The sequence below is a fragment of the Loxodonta africana genome, chromosome 7, assembly GCF_030014295.1.
Source record: "Loxodonta africana isolate mLoxAfr1 chromosome 7, mLoxAfr1.hap2, whole genome shotgun sequence".
Taxonomy (NCBI): domain Eukaryota; kingdom Metazoa; phylum Chordata; class Mammalia; order Proboscidea; family Elephantidae; genus Loxodonta; species Loxodonta africana.
Window position 1 is genome coordinate 4,091,573 of NC_087348.1, and position 18,623 is coordinate 4,110,195.

The following is an 18,623-nucleotide window of genomic DNA, read 5'->3' on the forward strand; positions in this document are numbered from 1 at the left end:
TCCTGCGGTCACACTCATGCACACACTCGTTCACACCCACACACTTGCACTCACACCCATACCCGCTCACACCCAACACACAGTTGCACACTCATGTCCACACATTCACACACTCCTACACACGTACACACTCACGCAGTCACACACACGATCACATGCTTACAGACATGCACAGTCACACACACAAACATTCCAATTCCTCCTCGAAGCAGCAGCCCCCGATTTTCCAAGGCCAGGAGGACAGCGCGGGCCCCACCCCCTCTGACCCTGTCTCCCGCCTCCCTGCTCCCCACATCAGCTGACGGGGAGCCTCCTTAATCTGTCACTGGCTTCCAAATGGATTGTCAGCTACGCTTGATTTCGAGGTGACCTTGGCCTTTCTGCTTATCACCAAGGATCAAAATAGAGCTCAGAGAGCAGAGGACTTACCTCTTTGGTCCTTGGATTTCCATCTCCTCTTTCCCTTTGCTGTGGGTCGCGCCCGCCTTATCGTCAACTTTGCGTCTTATATTTGACTTCCTGTGCTTTTGAACGTCAGGAAGAGTTTGTCTGCCTTGGCAGTTTCTGAGACCCTCTCTTCATACGGTAGCTGACAAGCAAGCCCGTATTCCTACGTTGCATTCTGCAAAGACCACGAGGTGGCCCTCCATTGTGAGTGAGGGTTCCAGAAGGCCTGTGCAGGGATTTTCTGCTACCTGGAAAAGCTGCCATTGCACAGAGGGTTAGCATGTATCCATTTCCTTATTCTTGGCCCCTTGGGAGGTGAGAGCTCGGCCAAGATCTTTACCCAGAACCTTCTGGGGTGAGGGTCTGCAGATGGAGTGACTGTGAGGTAGAAATGAACCTGGTGTGTGGAGTGGCAGAGAAAGCCGGGACACTGGCTGGAGTGCGTGGAAGGGGCAGAGTGTGGTGGGAGGTGAGTGGGGTCTGTAGGGCCCTGCAAGGGGCTGTGGTTTGTTCGCAGAGCAGTCAGTGGGTGCTGTGCAAGGTTTGGTGCAGAGGACGACGTGATCTCCTTTATATTTGAGAAGGGTGGTCTTGGCTTCTCTGGGGGGAGGAGGATGTGGCCGTAACCAAAAAAAAAAAACCTCACTGCTGTTGAGTTGATTCCAACTCACAGTGACCCCATAGGGTTTCCAAGGCTGTATACCTTTATGGAGGCAGGCTGTCACATCTTTCTCCTGTGGAGTGGCTGGTGGATTTGAACTGCTGACCCTTTGGCTAGCACCTGAGCGCTTTAACCACTGCGAAGGTTTTCATGATCTGGGAGGCGGAGCCATGCTTTCTCTGGTTTCTCCAGGTAGAGACTGGCTGTATCTTCGAAGTCTGCAGCCGAGACCAATGTTTATCCCATGGCATTGTGCTTATTGGTTGGCATCAAGTTGGCTCTTATGTACAACAGGACAAAACATTGCCTGGTCCTGCGCCACCTTCATATGGCATGTCTGAGTTCATCGTTGTGACTGTTGTGTCGACCCATCTCTTTCAGGGTTCCCCTTGTTTTTGCTGACCCTCTACTTTATCAACCATGATGTCTTTATCTAGCGATTGGTCTTTCCTGATGATGTGTCCAAAGTAAGGGAACTGGTCCCTCCATCCTCTCTTCTGAGGAGTATTCCAGCTGTATTTTCCTAAGGCTGATTTGTTCGTCCTTCTGGCAGTCCACGGTATATTCCGTATTCTTCGCCAACACCACTGTTCAAGTGCATCAATTATTCTTCGATCAGCCAAGGAAAACCTTATGGATAGTGACATTTTTTATCCCCACAGACCGTTTAAATGTTGGTAATCGACCTCAAACATCATCCAGTAGCCCCTTAACATACAGATATCAAAGCTGATATCAAAAAGTGTTGTGTCTTTTGAGGTGTTGTTTTGTTTGCAGGTCTTCATGTTCCAGAACGTACTTGCTGTTCCTCCTGCCTGTTTGCCGACCTGCTTAAAGGGGACTTCATCTGAGACTTTAGACTTAATTAGAAGTTGAGTTGTCCATGACCCTGACTTGAGTAAATCTTATCCCCTAAAAGAAAAGCCGTTGAAGAAGGATCTGCGGGCTGAAAGAGATGACAATGCTGGTCTTTGTTTGAGAGCTTTGTTGGCGTCTGTGTTGTGGGGCCTGGGACTGACCCCACTCCAGCCAGGCGGCCTCCTGAGGCCAAGGGAAGCCTTGGATCTCAGTTTGATGCGTTTAAAACTTTTTTCTTGCAATTTGAGACAATTAAAAATACAGAAAACCATAAAGAGTAACACCATAGACCCTGGCGTAACTAGTACACAGTTGACGAAAATTGTTAACATGTTGTCAGTTTTTAATCACAGCATTAAAACGTTACTGGGAAAGTCAAAGTCTTCCTCAGCCCCCCGTCTCCAGTCCCTTCCCCTCAGCGGTGAACACTGTCGTGAATTTGGCGTGAATCTCCCTTGTCATGTGCTCTCTGTTTATGTGTATCAGTGACCACCATAGAGTGTTGTGTTTTTTGTATTAAAAAGAATATATATTTATATATACACATACTTGGCATGCCATTCATAACTTGCTTTTTGTCACTTGGCATTATATATTTTGTGATTTGTTTTATTGATATTATCTGTCCATCCATCCATTTCTTCATTTAATCCATTTATCCATCCATTCCTCTATCCTTCTTTCCATCTATCCATCTATCTGTCCATCCATATTTCTTTTTATCCATCCATTCCCTCATTCATCTCTTTCCATCCTCCCTCCCTCCCTCCCTCCCTCTCCCTCCCTCCCCCCCCATCCATCCCGTTCTCTTGCATTGCAGAAACATGATTTGGGTCTTTCAGTCTCCACTTTGAGTGACCCTGCCGTATCCTTTACAGAATGCACTTGGATTGCCCCACTGGGGGACAGAAGGCTTGGAATCTGGATTTCTTTGTGGTTTCCTTCATTGGTTGCTAGGCCAAAGGGAGCCCCTGGATCTCGCTCTGCCGCCATTTTCTCAGTGATGTGGTAATGCTCACCACCTCTTTGTCCTTAAGTGGAGTGGCTTACACTCTACAATTTTAATCAGGAAATCAGTGAACAGTAAATTGTTTAAAACAAAGGGGATGTCCCTGGGACCCTCTGACAAAAGGCACCTAGAAAGTCAAGCCTTGTTGGTTATTGTTCGTCTCACCTGGCACACTTGCTAAAGGCCAAGAGGCTTTATTTTCATACGTGTAGTTTCTCTTTGAGAAACTGTTAAACCGGTGCCGCTTTTGTGTGTTGTGAGAATTCTATTTTGCACCTTCCTCAGGTAGATATGACGTTACTGTTTTATATGTGAGGGATCAGTGGCTCACCAGGGTCTCAGCAGTCCCGCACACAGAGCGTCTAACTTGGTGTGCTCTTCTGCTTAAGCTTAGCGTTAATACCCACTTAAGTCTCTTTGAGAAAATAATGTCTGGGAAAGGTGGCTTTAGTCTGGGATTATTACTCATTCCACAGAAAGCTTTGTAAATCCTGCATTGTGGTGAGAATATTGTGGTTAAAAGGCCATACTGGTGAAAGAGCAGCGATCCTTTTCTTAGCTGGTGTCCCTGGCTGATAAGAATTCTCCGTAAGAGGGCAGTGTCGGGGCCCCAAATCTTCAATATTTAATTTCCCACGTTAAATGCAAAGGGGAGGCTCTTCCTAGCACCTTTGCTCTGTGTTGGAGTCTCACGAATCCCCAAGCTCAGTGTTCTCTGGCTCTCCATTCCTCGCCATTTGGGCCCTTTACCTCACAGCCTCCTCTCTGGGTGCACAGGGAGTACCCCTATTGCTCAGCGTGAGTGCAGCATCAGCCGTCGTCTGCTCGTAGCAGCCACCCCCCGGCCCAGTGCCCTTTCTCCCTCTCCAGTCCACTTTGTGACCTCCTGCCAGAGTAATGGCCCTGACCCAGGGCTCCATATGAGCGCTTCTGGGATGGAATTGAAATGCATTAGCTTGGCCTTCAGGATCCTCCGCAGTCCCAGCACTGCCTCTTGCAGCTGGGACATTCCCGAAGTTTTTGGAATGTTTCTTCTTCGGGAATTGGAGTCCCAATACCCACCTCTAGGAGACTGCGAAGGAAGGACCATAGGCCTCATGCGCTTCCTCGGCCAGCCCCTCGGCACATGGTAAGAGCTTCATGTTTGCACTCAGGACTGCTTGCTTACCTTCCAACTTCAGCACCCGTTGCCCACTTGACTTTCCTGCTTCTAAAATGACTTCTAAGCCAAGGTCTTTTTAGCCACCTCATATGCACGCCAACACTGGATTGTGAAAAAGGAAGACAGAAGCAGCAACGATGCATTTGAACTGTGGAGTTGGAAAGAAATATTGAATATACCGTGGACTGCCAAAAGAACGAACCAATCAGCCTTAGAAGAAATACAACTAGACCGTGTCTTAGAAGCCAGGGGAGTGAGACTTCCACTCGCTCACTTTGGCCACATCAACAGGGAAGACCAATTGCTAGAAAACGACCTCACTGTTGGTAAAGTAGAGGGTCAGTAAAAACGAGGGAAACCCTCTGTGAGCTGGATTGGCACAGTAGCCGCAACAATGGACTCAAATATACCGAAGATCAGGAAGATGGTGCGTGAACAGGCAGTGCTACGTCCTGCTGTACATGGGGTCGCTGTGAATTGGAGTTCCATAAATTGGGCTTCCACGGCCAGCTTCCGCTCCTCTGCTTTGCTCTGGCCCTGCCTGACGTTGTGGCTATTAAAAGGAAAATTAACTCACCTCCAAGGAGTACGTGAATCAAGGGCAGAGCCCAGGCCAGCGTCTCTCAGTTTAGCATGACCTTGACAATAGTGAGGGTTCACTACACAGCCCCTTAGAAATGGCTAGGACACGCAAACTGCCCCCCCAGTTCACTGCAGCATCAAAATGCTGCTGTTACATTTTTACTGTTTGAGCAGTTAGTCTGATTGGGAAAATGAACCCACAGCTGCTTTATGCTTTATCACAATGTAGGCATTTGGAGACACGAGCTTGACTCTGGGCTGCGGCACCCTCGGATCAACTTGTCCTCCTGGATCAAGGTCACCCAGCATTTCCCCTTCCATTTAAACCCTTTGTTTTTAGCTTCACGTGTTAGCAGCGCCAACATCTCTGCATTTGTTACCAGAAGTGCTAGCCTGATGAGTCTTTGTCTCAGTAAAAAAGTATTATTTCATCTGAACAATTGTGTTTGGAAATTGCCCAATTACTCTTTGCGTTGACCTCGGCATTGCCTATTTTTCAGAGGTGTGCAAATACGCAGATTATAAATGAACGGCTGTAAAAGGCCAGAGCCCCCCTAAGTGAGCCTCTAAACAGCTCCTGCCAAGCTTCGGTTTATTATGGGTCTTTTAAAATGCATCATAAAAAATGGTTGGTGACAGAAACCATAATTGCGGAGGAAGTTTTAAATGTGAAATGCACTTCTTTGCAATGAAATACGTGCCCAGAAACTTGGACTTCATTCAGAATTCCCTGAGTTCTTGCTGAATGCTGCTTGTAAGTGTCCACAGAGCTGGGGTATCTCTCCTCCCTAAGGTCTGGGTTTCCAGCGCTGAGTTCTGAACATGGTATTATAGGGAGCACCCCCTTTTGGCCCTCTACCCCCAAATGCCTTGGCAGTTCTCCCCCTCATTCTTTGGTTTTTGCTGGGCTGCTTGGTTAGAAACCAGGAGTGAGGTGGATTTAAGCCTCACCTGAGGAACATGAATTGCCAGGTGCGGCGGGGGAGGTGGTACAGGAACCTGTCTGTGTAATTCTAGCCTTGTGTTGTTGATGGTGGTTTATGGGGCCTTCAGACAACTCGCCATAATAATACATATTTTATATTGCATAGTATTTACCACTCCTTCAAGCTCTGTCTAGACGCTCTCTTACCCTCACTAAAATCTTAACACAATAATCATTCTCATCATCTCCATTTTACACGGCACAAAACAGACTTGGAAAGTAATTTATTCTGCTGTGTGAAATTCTCTTGCCATGTTGTTGCAAATCAAAACAGCCCTGTCCAAGACGCTATGGCTATCCCCGCAGGCCAGACACCCTTCAGTATCAGTAAAATGTGTGTCAACCGCCCAAAGTTGGGCACACGGCACCAAAGCCACATGGTTTTTTGACCCACCATCGATCACTTGAGTTAGTCGTCAACACAGACGTGTCCTACCTTGAATGCAAGGTGCTCAATGTGTTGAAGCGACCTGCCGTGGTCACACAGCTTATATGTGGCTGACCCAGGCTGGGCATCTGCCTCTGCTTGTCTCCAGCACCAGTCTTCTTCCCATTGTGTCCAAGTATTTTCAGTTTTTAACCTCACATTGTGCAAAATAGCTATGACTCATGTTGACCAAATATGAGCATCTGTCTCTGCTTGTCTCCAGTGCCAACCTTCTTCCCATTGTGTCCGAGTATTTTCAGTTTTTAACCTCACAATGTACACAGTAGCTATGACTCATGTTGACCAGATATGACTGCCTGCCTCTGTCTGTCTCCAAACCCAGGCTTCTTCTCGTTGTGTCCGAGTATTTTCAGTTTTAACTACACATCGTGCAGAATAGCTATGATTCATGTTGGCAAATGTGAGAGCAGTTTCCCTCACCATCTTCGTTTTAGATTTGAGCTTGACCATGCATTTTACTAATGGAAGAGCCAGAGTTATATTTTGGTCAATGACATGGTTGAACTGTTTTGCTTATAGCTCTATAACCTATGATAGTGTAGTCCCTCCTCTTATGATCATTGACAAAATTAAATGAAATGATCTATGTACAATGCACTCAGTATAGAGCAGGTCCTCAGTAAATGGTAGCCCCTACCACCATCATCATCATCAACTCTAGACCTTCCTTTATATCATATCACCCATTAGTACTCCATTTTTGGAACTTTTTATCCGGTGGAGTTCAATTTCATCAGCATTTACTGAGCTTCAGATAAGGTTATGCAAAGAAAAAGACACCACCCTCGTCCTCAGCAGCTCATAGTCTAAAGCAGGCAGATGCTCTCGTCAGCAACGCGATGGTGCCATGAGAGAGAGTATGTGTGATCTGGTGAATCTGGGAGGAAGATGGGGTTGGTCTACCTGTCCTAGGACATGCCTCCCTTTGTGGATCAGGGCCTTTGGGGTGCTGGGGAAACTCAAAGAAACCAGAAGCTGCCTGAAGAAACCCTGGGGGCTTTCCCTGATGCCAGGGTGCTGTATCCATCACTAAATTCAGGCTGATTACCAGGTGCAGTGGATAAGGTGGTACCTGAAAGAGGGGGAGAAACATCAAAGCTTTTAGGGGTAGTGGCCCAGAGGGGATGCTCCCTGTGCCATCAGGTTCAGGACTCAGAGCTGGAAACACAGCCCCGAGGGAGGATAGATACCTGTGTTCTGTCAGTGCTTCCAAGCAGCATTCAGCAAATCCCCTCTCCTACTGCTGAGTCTTGCAGTTCCCTACCACCGCAGCCACCTCTCTCATCTAAAACCCCTCAGATCCCATGATGAATCTGCTGCTTGTTGGGAGACAGGTAAGAAGCCGCTCTGATTTTGGCCTAGGAGATCACATTGTATCCAGTGGCATGAAGTTTTCTGTGTCTAAAGCCACGCAGCTCCAGCTCAGACAAACCAGGAGGTTTTCAGATGGATCAGATCATCTCAGCGTTAAAGGAATCACACCAGTAGATAGGTGACTAGCAGAGTCGCCTAACCCTCCAGGCCAGTTAGGCTAGATGGAAAGAGAAACGCTTCAAGAGCTTCCAGTGGACAAGAAATGCAGTTGGGAGAGACTGTGAGCCCGCCGCAGGCTGGGCAGTAGAGAGAGCAGGGGTCAGCCCCATTAGCTTGGACTCAGGTCTGTGGGTGGTCAGACCAGCCCCCTGAGTACCAACAGAGAGTGCTCAGTGGTCAGCTCAATCTGGAGGGAGGCCAGGGAGACTTCATCAAGATCAAATTGGAAGGATGCATGTGGTTTCAGCAGGCAGACAAGGAGAGGAGGGGACAGTCAGCTGGAGGGGCAAGGGCAGGGAAGGGCTGTTGACTGGTAGGACACATCCTGGGAAGGAGGTGGGGCCAGACCACGGTCAGCTCTTCCTTGTGTCTCTTGGGTAGTGGTGAAGACTCTGAGCCCTTCAGCAGTGGAGTAATTGGACTGAAAAGGGACCCTGGTGGTAGGGCAGGAGTGAGGTCAAGTGGGTTCAAGAGGGACACAGGTGAGCTCAGTACAGGGCATGTTGGAGTAACCCAGGTGAAAAATGGTGGTGGCTCATTGGACAAAAGAGGACTCAAGCACTCTTGAGGCCACAGATCAATCTAGACTAATGTGGAAGGTCCAAGATATGGAAAAGTCAAAGAGCACCGGCTGGTTTTCTGAAGTGGGCGGTGTTCTTGCCACTGAGGTTGGGAATGAGGTGGAAGAAGTGGAGGGAGGAGGAGATGTGGGTGTGTGGTCAGTCTGGGATGGGGTGAGTTGTTCGATTTGAGTGTCAAACACAAATAGTTATTATTTGGATTATTCATTTCTTAGTTGGTGTCCAATTTCCGCTTTGTTTACCCGGTTTATGTGCTTAGGGTATATGGCCAAGGTGTTCTTTTGTATTGAACGCTCTGGTTAGAGTAACTATTTGACCGCTGTTGGGTTTAGGAGCAGGTTTCAAGTTTTTTTTTTTTGTCTCTTGTGAATTATACAAGGGTAAAGTCTTTGTTCAGAGTGCTTTGTTTGCTCTTGTGCGTACTCCCCAAAGTCCAATTATGAGATGAAAGGAACACGATGTTTTATAGCTCTCCTCGTGCGTTTCTTTCCCAGATAGCTGCAGCCGTGTTTAATACCCACAGAATTGCATGGGGGGGGCATCTTCCCCCAGCACCAGCATACCTCAAGTTATAATATTTTGTTTATTTTTAAGAAGTAATGATACCTCAGAGACTAGACTTCACTTCTTTGGGAAAAAAAAAAATTACTTAGAGTCTTCAAAACCGTGTCCCTTGGTATGGGGGTTAAACTGTTCTCCCCTTTAATTGTAAGGTTCAACGTTGCAGCGGATTTGTAAGTAATTGGAAAATCTGAGTAAAGGGCAGTATTTCCAATGATACACAAATGACCAAACACAAATGTCCTCTTTGGTTTTCTCAGTGACTGTCACAGAATTTATATTCTGTATGCACTGAGGGTGGCCATGTACGTGTGTGGAGAGGAATATAATGTGTCAGTTAAACAGAGGACGTGGGAGCAGGGAAGACTTGTTACTGTTAGTTGCCATTGAATCGATTCCAACTCGTGGCAACCCCACATGTGCAGAGTAGAACTCTTCCATAGGGTTTTCAAGGCTGTTACTTTGCAGAAGCAGGTCCTCCGGCCTGTCTTCCGAGGCATCTCTGGGTGGATTCAAACCAGCAACCTTTCGGCTAGTAGGTGGGTACTTAACCAGCGATTCCTGGGAAGTCTTGAGGTTCAGATCAAGCCTTCACCACTTTCAGACATGGGTAGTTACTTGGAGTCCCCGAGGCTCAACTTCCTCACCTGGGAAGTGGAAATGATAATAGTGTGCACTCCTGGTTGTGGTGAAGGTAGACAGGGGAAGGTTAGCGTAGACTCAGGAGTACTGGGTGTCAGGGAACGTCCACAGTCACTGTATCACCGTCATCGCCATCGTCATGTTCGTTATTGCCTCGTCGTCACCGTCATCACCGTCATCATCGTCTTCGTCATGTTCATCGTCATCATCATCATCGTCCCCATCGTTGTCATCATCATCCTACCCCACTGCATTCTGCTCCTTAAGGGGCTGTCTCTGTCATCTCCCTGTCTCTCCCGCTCACAACCCCCCAGTGCCTGGCATGACCTTGCACAGCCTACAGACAGTCACGAGTGTGAGAAAAGAGCTGTTGCCTTGAGTGGAAGCAGCAAGCGACTGGGACTCCGGAGACCAGGTTGTCTTTGCAATTCTACCTGCACTATCTGCGTCTTCCAGCAAATCCTGCAGCTTTCAAAACACCTCCAACAAACAACAGCTAAACAGCCATCGCCTGGGGCTACAGGGAGACAGGAATAAAATAATAATATTCCCCTGGTAGGGTGTTACCATGCTGGGCATCGCACTGGTAACCGGGAGGGAGAAGGGCCACTCGCCGAAGATAAAAACTGTCTTCAGCTCTCTCCTGGCTGGACACATCGCTGGTCTGCAGACATGCCTCCCTGCTGCGTCTCACGCTGGGGCCTCCACCTCCCCAAGCCTACACTCATTCCTGGCAGAGCTGCATAAGGGTATGCATGCCCTACCAGGTGAAATTGCTTGGGTCTCTGGGTCTCCAAGGGAGCTTTGACCTGGTGTTTATTTTTGCTTTTTCTATATTATACGGTGGTTGAATATGTGTCTTATAGTGGCCTGGACTAGTTGGATTACTATTGCATTCGTGGCTCCCTGTCATCATGTGCTCTTTCAGCAAATATTTATTGGCCACCTGTGCTCTGCCAGGTACTGATCTTGGAGCTGGGCTTGCCTGATAAGTGAGTGCTCGATGGTTGGTGAATGAAGGATTCATCCAAAGTGTCTTCTGAACTGGGTGTGTCCTGGGCTGTCCCGGAGCCGGGTGTGAAAATGTAGGCAGCACCCATCCATTGGAAAGGAAAGGAGTTCCCAGGGAGCTGGGGGTGGCCAGCCAGCTGAGCTCTTGACTCAGGGCCAAGGGTGATGGTGATTGCTGCTTTTTGCTGAGTACCCAGGATGCGCCAGGACCAGGGATGGACACCTTACCTGTGTTATTTGTGTTTTGTCTAATGCTTACGACCACCCTGCCAGTTAAGTCGTGGGCCTGGTTTTCATTGAGGAAACGGAGGAACAGCTGGGTTAATTGGTTTGCCTAAGGTCACAAGATTGGCCCATGCGGTTAGGATGCGAACGCAACCCTTCCTGACCTCCATGTTGCTGCTCCTCTTCTCCAGGTTTCTCAGTGCGGTGCTCCTGGCAGCGCTTTTGGTCCTTTGTTGGGCAGGGTCAGCATCTGCATTTGTCTCCTAGAGCCGCTGTGACAAGCATCACAAAGTGGGTGGCTTCAAATGATGTAAATGTATTGTCTCTTGTCTCACAGCCCTGGAGGCTCAAAGTCTGAAATCAAGGCGTCCGCAGGGCTGTACTCTCCCTGAAGGCCCTAGGGGAAGATGTTTATTTTTGTCTCACCAGGCGCGCCTTGGCTTGTGGCTGCATGCCTCCAATCTCTGCCTCCGTCGCTACCTGGCCTTCTTCCTTCTTATTCTGTCCATGTGTCTCACCTCCTTTTTTATAAAGACACCATTTATATGGGATTAGGACTTGCCATACTCCAATATGACCTCATGTGAAACTTAACTGAGAGCATCTTCAAAAACCCTTTTTCTGTTTCACATTTGCAGGTACCGGGAGTTAGGACTTCAGCATATCTTTTTGAGGGACACAGTTCAACCCATAACAGTACCCCTGGCCCCGCCTACTAAGTGAGATGGGCACAGTCACCGTGATCACCTACAATGCCATACACACTTCCTGATGCCCCCTGGGTGGCGAGTCTGAGCCAGGTGTTCCTCTTAGCCCTGACCTGTTGGTGGGTCCCTTTCTGCAGCGACAGGAGGGGGCATAAAGGCACTCCTTGGCTTGGTACGTAAAAGAATGCTAGCTGGGCCTGCCCTGTAGTTAGAACCAAAGACCCTCAATGATTCCGGAAACAGGAATGGGCATGTTGTCCAATTCTAGTCACCAGGGATACAGCTTGTCAGCTGTGCTTTGCGTTTCCAGGTACTCTTCTGGCTCCACCTAGAGAGGGGGTGGGGGTGCCACTGGAAATCGTGTCAATGAAAAGAACAGCTGGCCCCCACCCAGCCCCGCAAGAACCAGCCGCAGACACTGGAGAAGGACATTCACGCGCAGGGTCGGGTTTCCTGGGCAGGAGGCTGTGGGCTGAGCCAGAACCAGTGCTCATTGTTGGCAGGAGTGATCATGTCCCCCAACAAGGAGGCGCTTTCCCCAGGGCTTGAGAAGATGGCAGGGCACGCAGGAACCCCTCGTGGAGATTTCATTCCAGCCTCACACTCAACTGAAGCTCTCCTTTTTTTTTTCTGAATGCTTTTATAGTGGGGAAGCAAATTCTTGAGCCCCATATATTTTTTAATAAAACCCACTGCCGTCGAGTCAATTCTGACCCATAGCAACCCTATAGGACAGAGTAGAACTGCCCCATAGAGTCTCCAAGGAGCGCCTGGCGGATTTCAACTGCTGACCTCTTGGTTAGCAGCCGTAGCACTTAACCACTATGCCACCAGGGTTTCCATATTTTTTTTTAATAGACTTCATTTTTTAGAGGGGTTTTAGGTTTACAGGAAAATCATCCTGAAACTATAGGGTTCCCTTATGCTCCCCGCCCCCCTCCGCCCCACACAGTTTCTCCTGCTGGTAGGTAACATCTTGCATTTGTGTGGCACGTTTGTTACAATGGGTGAACCAATGTTGATACATTAGTATAGCTCACGCACATGGTGTGAGGGCTTGAAGGTTCACTCTGCATTGCACAGTCCTGTGGCTTTGACAAAGCACGATGTCACGTTGCCACCATGACAGCATCCTGCAAAATAGTGTCACCGCCCTCCCAGTGCCCCGTGCTCCCCCGTCCCTCCCTCCGCCCTCTGGGGAGCTCCTGGCAGCCCATATCCTTTCAATTCAACAACAAAAATTAGAAATCATGGTAAGTAGCTGATCTGGCCCGGCTTTCGCTTTTCTGGGCTTCTCGGTGAGTCCCGCAGGAGGAATGTGGGAACATTACCAAGTCCTTCTTCCAAGTCTTACCATTGCTTTTATGCTTTTGAAAAGGGTTCCTGATTGGTTTATAGGCACAGCTGACACTGTTTAACTTTTTCAGAAATTAGCTCTCGTGGCCGAGGATTTGAAGGGGCAATGCTGATGTTTCTTCAGACTCTCGTGTTCAGAGTCAGCGTGGGTGGCATGAAGGCACCGCGCCATCAGCCTTCCCACCGGCGGGTTTACCGGACAGATGTTCTCCCGTATCAGAAAGGTCACGCTCTGATACAGTGTGTTCCCCAGGCCGGCAGCAACAGCATCGCCTCGAAACTTGGGAAAAATGCAGGTTCTTGGTCCCCGGCCCAGACCTGCTGTGTCAGACACTCTTTGTGTGTGTGGGGGGCGGGGGGCGAGTTTTAGAAGCACCATCCAAGTGAGGGAACTGTCCCGCGGCAATAGGTGACTATTGATTATTGACCCCAGAAAAGCCCTGTGAGTGCAGGAGCTTTGAGTCGATGGTGAGAGTCAAAGCCACAGGGACTGATGGTTCAACCTGACGTTTCTCCCTTTTGTTGTTGTGAGGTGCCATCGAGTCAACTCCGACTCAGGCGGCCTTACGTATTCTAGAACAAAACGATGCCCCGCCCTGCACGACCCTCACGATCTTTGGTGTGCTCGAGTCCATTTTTGTGGCTTTGTGTCAGCCCATCTCATGGAGGGTTTCCTTGTCTTTGCTGACCCTTTACCAAACATGATGTCCTTTTCTAGCGATTGGTCTTTCCTGATAACACGTCCAAAGTCAGCGAGCCAGAGTCACCATCCTCACTCCTGAGGAGCATTCTGGCTGTCCTTCCTCCGAGGCTAATCTGTTCTTTTTACATTTACCAAGTGTCTCTGACCAAGCGACAAGTAGGTCTTATTTCTCAGCCCTGAGAAGCAGTGGGGTCCAGTGCTCAGAAGAACTTCCTGGGCAGGACAGCAGCGTCGTTGCCACCTGTGAGGACACTCCGGAAGTGGACTTTCTCAGGCCCCTGGCTTTCGAGACCGCTAATTGGGTGTCTTTTCCCTCCCGGCAGAAGTGCATCCGCTTTAACCCCGACGCGACCGTGTGGGTGGCCAAGCAGCGGATCCTGTGCACGCTGAACCAGAGCCTGAAGGACGTCCTCAACTATGGGCTCTTCCAGCCCGCCAGCAACGGGCGCGATGGCAAGTTCCTGGACGAAGAGCGCCTTCTCCGCGAGTACCCGCAGCCCGTGGGCAAGGGGGTGCCATCGCTGGAGGTACGTCTGTCCACAGTGGATTGATGGTCGATTCCCGCACTGCTGCGGAGGGTCGGGAGGGGGAAACCTCAATGCCACATTTGATTAAAGCCCAACTCATAGCGACCCTACAGGACAGAGTAGAACGGCCGCATAGGGCTTCCAAGGAGTGGCTGGTGGATTCGAACTGCTGACCTTTAGGTTACCAGCTGAGCTCTTAACTACTGCACCACCAGGGCTCCCACATTTGATTAGGATTGAGAAATTACCCCCACGTGAAAAGTTTGGGGTCTTAAGGCGGCACCTAATTTTGCTGTGAATTGCAAACCGTTGCATAATTTCTGTGCATCTGTTTTCTCTGTGGAATTAACAGATTCGTTGGAGAGGAGTCGTGGGATGAATGAACCATGGGTTTGACTCATTTCACCGGGACATAAGAGTTCTGGGGAGGAACCTTCTCCCTGAATCCGTGTCCCTGCCCTTAGGCAGTGGGGTGGCCTGGTGGCCATTCTCCAGTTATGAGGGCCTCAGCTTCCCTTCTGTTTCTGGGCTCAGGAGCGGCTGAGGGGGCTGTTTCAGCTGCACGCACCCTTGGTCCTTCCTAAAGGGCGGTTGATGCGTCAGATAGGGCGACCTTATGCAGGCCCACGGTATAGTACCCGGCCCCCGGCTGTCCGACCCTGCTTCCTGCACCCCAAGTTTACACGGTGTTTCCAGCAGTATGTAGTGCATGGTGCATGTGTCGAGACAGGTGTTAACGAGCTGCAAACAGAGTTGTGGCTGCGGCCGTTGGTTGCATCACGTCGATTCCAACTCGCGCAGACCTTGCGTGTACAGAGTAGAACTGTGTTCCATGGGGTTTTCAATGGCCGTGAGCTTTCAAAAGCAGATCACCAGCTCTGTCTTCCCAGGTGCCTCTGGGTGGGTTTGAACCACCAGCCTTTTGGCTACTAGTCAAGTGCTGAAACATTTATGGCCCCCAGAGACTCTGGAAATATGATAACCCCTACTATTGCGTGGCTCATTATTATTATATGATCATATTAATTTCAACTTAGTTAAACAATGAGATACTGGACGTGTGGACTCGCGGGTGGCATTTGACCCATCTGCGTAGGTTGTACAGTGTTCTCAGCGTCTAGGGTGACCCTGAGGTTCGAGATGTCAGGGGCGTGAATTGGAGCTAAGGCTGCAGATACTCCATCCACGCATTTCTCGGTTCTGTAGTGACCGGGAGGCCGGGGCTGCTAGGGTTTCTGTTTATGCAGAACCCGCGGAGGACCAGGGGAAGAGTGTCAGCGGAGGAAAAGATGGGATGCCGTTGAGAAGTTGCGTGGTCAGGGCAGGTCGCTCTGCTGTGCTGGCCTCAGTTTGCTCATTGTAAAATGGGCATGTGTTCAATAATCCCTCACTGAGGGCCTGCTGTGTGCCAGGCACGTCCCAGGCGTACCCGGCGTGCCCCAACTGTCACAGTTCTGGTCTCACGGAGGGTGCGCTCCTGTGGGAGGTGACAGACAGCAGACAATGAAGCATGTCAGGGGTTGGTCAGTTTCTGTGTTGTTAGTTGCTATCAAGTTGGCCGTGACTCACGGCAACCCCACATGTGCAGAGTAGAACGGTGCTGCATAAGGTTTTCGTGGCTCTTGCTATGGTTGCCCTCAGTGAAATCTGGGCCGGCGGGGTGGGTGACCAGGAGCCCTGGGTTCTGCAAACGGTTAGTGCACTCGCCGCTAACTGAAAAGTTAGAGGTTCAAGTCCCTCCAGAGGTACCGCAGAAGAAAGGCCTGGCAATCTACGTCCAAAAACTCAGCCATTGAACACCCTGTGGAGTAGTTTTTCTCTGACACACATGGAGGTGCCATGAGTTGGCGTCGACTCAGTGACAACTGGTTTGGTTTTTGGGGGGAGTGACTGATTAAGACGCGGGGTGAAGAATTTGATAGCGGCCCCCTTCAGAGCATAGCTGTACTAGTTGAATCTAGAATCCGACAGGTTGAAATCCTCAAAAGGGCCTGGATCCCATCTTGCCAGTTCAGCTCAGGAAGGCCAGCGTTGCAGTGCCCGCCGGGCACACTCGATCTGGCTGAGTTACACGGAGCTCTCCAGTTTCACAGCTGGCTTTTACTGACACAAAGAAAATCAAGTTTTGGTCTGTGCAAAAAAGGAGTTTTGTCAGCGGTTGAATTGCCATTTTGTTTGGAGTGGAAGGAAAGGGGAATAAGGTTATCCTCTTGGAAACCTTATATCAGATTAGACTTTCAGCTCTAGGGGCAGCTCACCTATTTCATTTTTTTTTTTTTTTTCCTTCTCCCTCGTACTTCTGTCTAATGTCCCCGGACTGTGAAGGTGTCAAGGGAAGTGGGGGAGGAGAGATAAAATAGCTTGTGTTGGGCACCACTTCTGTGCCAGGGAGCTCACCGCCCATCCCCGGGGCCACCTGGGGCGTTTGTGTTCTCATCCCCATGCTACAGACCAGGAAACTGAGGCTGAGATGAGAGCCAAGAGCTTGGTGATGGGACTGGAATTGGAACAGACATTTTGAGTGGAAATCGAAGTCACTTTCCCAACACAATGAGTCCCTCCATCCCTGGGTGGTGCAAAGGGTTCACAAGTTTGGCTACTAAGCAAAAGGTTGGAGGGTGGAGTCCCCTGAGACACCTCAGAAGAAAGACCTGGCTACCTAACTTCCAAAAAACCAGCCATTGAAAACCCTGGGGAGCACAGTTCTTCTCAGACACACACGGGGTCGCCACGAGTCAGAGTGGACTTGAAGGCAACTGGTTGTCGTTGGTTGAGGCGTCCCTCCCAAACCCTCCACCCTCTGCGGTATCCCCAGCACGTTAACTACGAAAGGCCGGGGAGGGGGACGCCAGGAGGAGGGGCTGGGTGTCAGGCAAAAGGCATCAGGAGCTACAAAGCAGACTATGACGTCGTTGCTTTCTTCCTGGGCACTTTTCTTACATCTCAGTAAAACGTGTTGTCTGAGGTTCCTGCGACGTGATTTTCAGTTCAAGGGAGACGCTGCTGTTTTGCGGGGTGAATGCTGGCTCTGAAGTCCTCAGGCAGAGGCTGCGGGAGTGAGTGAAGGTGTCGCCCACACCTGGGCTCCTAATGCGTGCTTTAATCACACACATGATAAGGTTGACGACGCGGAAAACTCGGGTGTTCGAAGCAGCGCTGTGTCGGGGGAAAGACGCCACGCTAATGGAGGCAGGTCGTCTGGACAACAACTGAAGTCGCCTCGTGAGCTGGAGGAGGCTGACGCTGGAGTGCAGCCGAGCGTCTCCTTCTGCCTTCAGAGTTCCTCTTGTTTCTTTTCACGGCCTTTGAGTGAAATTACTGCAGAATTGCCACATAGTTTTTCATCTGATGTCTCAGTCTGGGGGGTAAGAATGCCTGTGGTTGGTGTAACATCCAGGAAATCTAAAGAGTTGGCTGTGGGGTCCCTGTCTCCAGGGAGACAGCTGAGGGAGAGGCTTGTTTTTCCTCCCAATAGCTACGTGTAATATTTACTTGTTTATTTTTTTCTATTTCTATGCCAGTTTCGATACAAGAAGCGGGTGTATAAACAACCCAATCTTGATGAGAAACAGTTGGCCAAGGTACACACGAAGGTAGGTGGGGAGGTGGGCTGTGGAATTGACACTCTTGGCGTGTGATCTTTTATCCTCTGTTATTATCTTTTGATGTCAGTTGAGCTCTTGGGGCAGAGGGTTCATCTTCCTGGGAGCAGACACTTACTGGGCCCCTGGTGTTTGCCTGGAGTCCTTGTAACAGTTAATACACTTGGCTGCTAACCCAGAAGTGAGAGGTTTGATTCCAACTGGTCTACTTCTGAGAAGTCAGCCGCTGAAAGTCCTGTGGAGCGCAGTTCTCCTCTGACACACACGGGGTCGCCAGGAGTTGGATTTGACTGGATGACAACTTGTTTTTTTGTTTTTTATTGCTAGCTCAATAGAAGATAACATTTTAATAGTTTCTCTCTCTTCTTGCATCTGTATAGGCTTAAAGTTTGTAACTTAACAAAGGTATTATTTACATTTTTTTACACACAAGTAAGAAGTGCAGGTTAGCGCCTGGGGAGTAAGGAGGGACGTTTAGAGAAAGGACTGGGGGTTGTGTTACAGGCAACACTCAGTACTTGGCTGCACATTCTGTGCACACCTGTGTGTGCCTGCACGCACCTGTGCACACCTGCGTGTACCTGTGCTCACAGCATTGCCCAGCTGGGCAAATACAGCGTTTATCTTGGAGACTGGCGCTGTGCATGTAAAGCAGGAAGCTGTGATACTCACAGAGGCTTCATTCCGGGTCCACCCACCCCACCCCGGATGCTTGTAACTCAGAGGACCCTGGTAGCGCTCCTGCAAAACATAGGGGGCATGAGCCTCGGAGCAGCTGCCTCGGTGTCCTCCCTTTGACCACCCTGATGCTCTCCAGGTGTGCTCACCTGGAGGGAGGCACCCAGAGAGGGCCTTCCCCACCCTGGGCTCCTCTTGTGCTTCATTTTCCCCATTTATGTCATTATGGGCTCATGGATTTTCATTTTGTTCAGTGCTGGTGGCCTTCTGCCTGGCTCCTTGCTTCTGCCATGCCCCGTCATTCTTTGAGCTCTGGCCGCCTTCAGGCACAGTGTGCTCCAGGCT

General features: G+C 49.7%; 1 protein-coding gene across 1 annotated transcript in view; it reads left to right on the forward strand.

The window, feature by feature from the left end:
* SHANK2 (SH3 and multiple ankyrin repeat domains 2) overlaps positions 1 to 18,623 on the forward strand; it is a 571,155-nt gene that overhangs the window by 14,610 nt on the left and 537,922 nt on the right. The window contains exons 2-3 of the mRNA XM_064287611.1: positions 13,795 to 13,998; positions 17,520 to 17,591. Of these exons, the coding sequence (XP_064143681.1) occupies positions 13,795 to 13,998; positions 17,520 to 17,591 (276 nt within the window). The remainder of the gene's footprint in view (positions 1 to 13,794; positions 13,999 to 17,519; positions 17,592 to 18,623) is intronic.